A 6,000-nucleotide genomic window follows, 5' to 3' on the forward strand; every position below is an offset into this window, starting at 1 on the left:
AGCCACTCTATTCCCCCTCAGTCTGTGGGCCAGAAGCTCAGGAAGCAGCCGCTGTCCCAGGACCGCACTTCTCTCCCACCACAGTCACAGACTTTTCCTACTGACCTTCTAAGTTGTCTTTGGCATTTGTGGGTTGAGAAGTCAGGAAACTGCCACAGCTGCCGGTGATTCAGTCCTCTGAGGCCTGTTTTGCCTGTGTGCCCACACAGAAATGCACTCCTCTCCCAGCTGGGCACAATAGCCCTTTCTAATCACCCATCCAGGTTGTCTTGGGCTGGAAATTTGTTTCATGCTGTCTTTTTGTGGGTTCTGCTGCTCTAGAATTTGTTTAGAGCCATTTTTTTACAGATATTTGGAGGGGTTTGGGGAGAGCTCAAGGAAGTCACTGTTTTTACTCTACCATCTTGGCTCCGCCCCCTCAAGCTGAAGTATTTGTATTCTGTTCTTCAAGAAAAAAGGATAATTGTCTGGATTTAAAAGACTTTTTGATTTTAAATTTTTGCTCATGTAATATACTGTATCAGTTGCTGTGGATTATGTATTATCACTTTTTTTTCTTTTTCTGCCTATCCACCTGACCATGGAAACTAGAAAATGATGTTAATAACAATTTATGTGATAAAGGAACACTCAAAATTGAAATGCAGGCTTGGCTAATGTAGAGTTTTTTTATTTTTTGAAAACTTTGTTTACTGTTTCTTGGCTTTCTGTCTTTATTTGTAAACCAATCTTGACAAGATAACTTTTTGAAAAATAAAACTGAGTCATACACACTGATATTAAAATGCATCATTTTCCCATCCACTGTATAAATTGATGTCAATTTAGAGAGGGATAAAAATCAATGTTCAAAAATTCATTTTTGCTAAGTTGAAATGTAGCCTCACAGTTGGATCAAATAAAGGTTAAAAGGGTGTCAGTGTGTAAGAGCACTTAAAGCCAATTTGTTGACATTGGTATCTTTACAAAATTGCTTTCCTTAGGAGAGATGCACGTAAAATTGGAAATGGTTTTTCCTGCTTCTGACATTATTGGTGAAGTTAAATGCAGGCTGTCCACTATCCTTTATGTATTTAACTTTGCTATTCAGCTCATATAATTGCTCTTTAGTTAACATCTGTCAGCACTTCTTGACAATTGCTGAACAGATTTCTTTCTTTTCTTCTTTTTCTAGCATTTCAGAAAAATAATACTGTCACTCAGTGATAGAAAATACTTTCCCACCATAGTTTCCATAGTATTTTGTAATTTAGTCTGTATAGCCCCCTTATTGAGTATTTTTGGTTTGAGTTTTTGTTATTGGCCACGGTAGTAGTCAGTATGAAGACCTCAGATCAGGAAGACCTAGGTTTGAATCCTGACTGTCGTTTCCTGGAAATGTGACACTCTCTCAGGTTACTCTTGGGAGTTCAGTTTAATTACATAAGCATTTGTTAAGCACTGATAGCACTGTACCACAGTAGTTTCCTGGGATGCCAAAAAAACAATACCAGTCCATATCACCCAGGAGTTTTACTTTCTTTCTGGAGCATATGGTGTCCTTGGGTCTTGAAAGAGTTTTAATAGGAGGCATATCACATGAAAATGTGAACTTGTACCTAGAGGAAGAGCATCATTTTGCTATGATATTTCATACCTACTTATTAGTATCATAGATCTAGGGTCAAAAAGGACCATAGGAGTCATCTGGTCCATTTTACAGATAAGAAAATTGAATCATAGAGTACTCCCAAAAACCCCCCATGTGGGTAACCAGTATTGTTACATAACTGTGGTCAAAAGTCAATATAAAGATACCCAGATAATTTTCTTTAAAAGCAGTAGCTCTTAAGTAATTATCTACGTAAGACTTAGATCTTGATAGAGTTTAAGCATCCAGACCTTTGATGTCACAAGAAATGGTAATAATCAAACATACTATGCTTTAAGGTACATACCTTTCCTCATTTGATCCTCAGAACCCACTGTTGAAGTAGTATCAGAAATACCATTATCCCTGTTTTATATATGAGACTATTCAGTCTCTCAGGGAGGTAAAGTCCATGGTTACAATAAAAATGTAATGTTGGGAGTGGTTTGGAAACCTAGGTTTCATGACTCCAAATTCAGCACTCTGACCACTATATTCAGCTATCTTTTGTTAAACTTTCCAACAATGGAGGAAAAGTGGGACATTGAATAGAAAAACAGAACAACCGAAGGGTAAAAGAGATGGGGATAGCAAATACAAGCCAGTATGCAGTTGCCTTCCTTCTTGCCCAATCTGTGCCCGTGCTACTCAGAGTGATTGGTGTTAGTTTGGGTAGGTAGGTTGGGCCATGATTTGGCAGGCTCCTCCTTTTAAGAAGATCACTAGTCAGGTGTGAGTTAATAGATAGTCTTGGAGAATTGCTTTGGGCAAAAATTTTATCTTTCTGCTGCATCAGCAGCAAGCCTCCCCAGACATTGCTAGGCCTGCCCTTGGCAACAGATTTCTGTCAGCAGACCCACATACTAGAGCTTTTTGCCATGGTGAGGGATTAGAAAAGAACTTTAGTGGAAATCTAGAAATAGTATTGGCTAACTAGGGCAGCTAGGTGGCACAGTGAATAGAGCACTGTGAATCAGGAAGACCTGAGTTCAGATCCAGCCTCAGAAACTTCCTAGCTGTGTGACCTTGGGCAAGGCACTTGACCTCTGTTTGACACCAGACAAGGAAATGGCAAACTAGTCCATTATCTTTGCCAAGAAAACCCATGGACAGAGGTCCCACTAGGTCACAGAGTCTGACATGACTGAAACGACCGAACAACAACAATTGGCTAATAATTTATGGCCAGTGGAGCTTGGTCTGTACTTCCTTTTATGCCCCTGTGGTACACTTTCTGCTTTTTTGGTTCACCTTTTGTATTCTCCAGATCATTTGCACTTTAATAACCTTTCTTGCTTTGCCCATCCTTCACCAGAGAAGATTGTTCAGATTCTCATTCTTCTCTTTGCTGATTATGGAACCCTGGGTAAAGATAGCCTTTTAAACTTCAGAAGCCTCCTCTGTAAAGAGGGAGAATAAGAACGCTTAGACCACACATTCTCTGTAGAATTAAAGACAGTCACTGTACAGACTGTAAAAAGCACTGTTAGAATCTCGGTTATTGGAAAAACTATCACGGACTTGAGGATCACTGCATTGTTGTTATTTTCATATCACAAATGCCCAGCCTAGTGCTAAGCGCTCAATGCTTATTCACTGACTGACTTACTGATTTAGTCACTACGGATAAAACTACAAGTCAAATTACAAGCAGAGAGATGGTTCCTGCCTTCAAGGAGCCTCCTTTATAATGAAGAAAATAATACATGAAAGGATGACATAATGGAGAAATTCAGTACCCTGGAGAGAAATAAAGTGGTGGCTGGCTTGGGCTCCTCCTCAAATGGAGCCTCTAGGAGGACCCACCCAGTCAATGAGAAGGCTGCATGGGTGATGTGAATTTCAGGGCTGAAGCAGATGAAGAGATTTCTGAAGCATGGTGAAGTCCAAAGTGCAGCCTGGTGAGAAATGATCACAGGTCTAGTTACCATACAGCTCAGAAGCAATTGTATAGTGTTCTCCAGTTACCTATCATGTAAAAGAAGTGACCTTTCATAAAGAGAATTGTGTCCATGAGATAGTCATTTAATGATTTTTAAGTATAAACTTTTTTGTAACTCATAATGAAGATAAAAGTATCTCATAGGTTTGTGTTGGATACCTGCCATTAAATTATTCATCATAATTATAGAATGAGAGGCAGTATGATATAGATAGTTTTGTAGTCACGAAGAATGACTTGACTGGGTTCATATTTTGCCTCTGACACACATTAGACTTAGTGACAGTAAGTTGCTTAACTTCTCAATGTTGCAAGTGACTCTCTATGACTCCAAGTTATAATATAATTGCTGATCTTCATTGGTGAAGGGCATTTCCTCACTGGAAGTTCCCTATGCCAGAAAAATTACAGACTCAGTCCCCCCTCCCCATATTCCCTAAATCTAGTGGATTAAAACAAAAATTCTTGACTATTTCAGAGCTCTTCCCCTGAAGTTATACTTAGTAACCCTGAGCCAGTGACAAATTATGGAAAAGGCAGATGGGTAAGTAGTGACAAAGGTAAATTATCATTATTTCTAATTATAGTAAAATCCCCATAGTTAGGCATCAATATGCATTTCATTGACTTAAAAGGAATAATTGTCTAAAAACTGTTCTCTTTCCTATTTGAGTTGGATTTGTCTGAATTTATCAGATAAGATAAGTACAAAGAATGGGGGAAGAGCTAACTCATTGATTTGTAAATTTTTGTCACTTGTAGATGAAATTAGACTTTGCTTTTAAAATGAGAGAGAATAAGAAAAATACTAAAGTAGCCTTTTAAAAACTGGTTTTGGATCAACATTCCAAGATAATGCAGAAAAAAAACTTTCTCAGGTGGCTTTTTTGTTCTTTTTTAAAAGGTAAAATTACAGTCAAGGTATATTATACAAATTCCAGCCTTTGAAATTGCATATCCCTTTCTTAAATTAGCCATGGGTAATGTAAATGGAGTAAGATAAGTCTTCTCTTAAATCTTTAACAATTTGTATGCTTTCAGTAGATAGAATGAATGACTCCCTCTGTTACCTGTCTCTAGTTTTAGACAGCCTCATATTTTTATTTAATTTTAATTAATTTAGTGTTTATAAATTTAATATTTATAAAGCATCATCTACCTGAGTAGTTTATGTCTCAGGAACAGATTAGATTACTGGTTAAGGCTCCTTGTTGTCCATTGGGTCTAATTATTTTACTAACTTGATTGAATTCAAGGAAATGCAGATATCATTTACGGAGGCTTTAAAACTTCACATAAAAACCCATAGAACACCAACATTATGAAGATAGTAGCTGAATTTAGTCTTTCCCTGTTATAGCAAGAAAAGCACTTGCATTATACATCACTGTCTGAATGAGAAGTAGACATGTATGACAGATCTACAATAAAACCACATCAAATATATAGTTAGGTACTTTATCACAGAAAATTTTATATCTGTTTTCAAATCAAAATACTTATACTGCTAGCTGGAAAATTATTCTATGTTTGCCTTTTAACATATATAAATAAAAGGTAGAGATTTAAGAAATAAAATTTTATAAATTTACTCAAGTAGTGCTATTTTTGCTTCTTGATATCTTTAAGTTACTAAAGAATACTTCTTGTGTCTTTATTTGTAGAACTTTTAAGACAGTTATCTCAAAATTGGGGTTTTTATTAAAAATTCTGACCTCAAATTCCCAACATATATTAACACAACAAAATAAAACCTTTGATTTTTTTAAATGCATCATCTGTTACCTATGTGTTAGTTTCTTGGATTAATTCCCTGTCTTTCCCAGACCTCTCTGTAAATGAATTTCACTGGAATTGGTTTATTTCCACATACACCCACACAGCTCTTGGTAATAAGTCCCAAACTTCACATCCCTGCTTGTCCCCATCAGTTGAATACAGCTTTGCTCACTTTTGATCACTGAACATCCTTTTCAGCAGTTCCATTTGTTGAACTGTATAGGTTTTCAGGTAAGCATTTTCTGTCATCTCAGCTATGTACAAGGCTTCTTGTATTCCAGTCTATTTGACAAGAATGAAGGTATTCCCCTTCTTTCCACCCTCCCTCCTTGCTTTTAGGATCATGAGATTTAGAGCTTGTGTGACTCTGTGTTCCCATTTGAGGTTTTCTTGGCCAAGGATATTGGAGTGCATTGCCATTTCCTTCTCCAGCTCATTTTATAGATGAGAAACTGAGGCAAACAGGGTGAAGTGACTTGCCCAGGGTCACATAACTAGCAAGTGTCTGAGGCCAGATTTGAACTCAGGAAGATTAGTCTTCCAGACTTCAGGCCCAGTACTCTATCCACTGCATCACTAGCTGCCGGGGACATACACACACACACACACACACACACACACACACACACACACACACACACACACACAC

General features: G+C 37.5%; 1 protein-coding gene across 2 annotated transcripts in view; it reads left to right on the forward strand.

Annotated features, from left to right (window-relative positions):
- The window catches only part of PDZD8 (PDZ domain containing 8), a 93,159-nt gene that overhangs the window by 73,320 nt on the left and 13,839 nt on the right, over window positions 1-6,000 (forward strand). The window contains exon 4 of one of the 2 annotated variants that reach the window (XM_027851638.1): window positions 4,051-4,116. The exons of the other annotated variant lie outside the window; for it this stretch is intronic. Within the exon in view, the coding sequence (XP_027707439.1) occupies window positions 4,051-4,116 (66 nt within the window). The remainder of the gene's footprint in view (window positions 1-4,050; window positions 4,117-6,000) is intronic. 2 annotated transcript variants of the gene reach the window in all.

Source organism: Vombatus ursinus, unplaced genomic scaffold (assembly GCF_900497805.2).
Source record: "Vombatus ursinus unplaced genomic scaffold, bare-nosed wombat genome assembly UNPS02009205.1, whole genome shotgun sequence".
Taxonomy (NCBI): Eukaryota; Metazoa; Chordata; class Mammalia; order Diprotodontia; family Vombatidae; genus Vombatus; species Vombatus ursinus.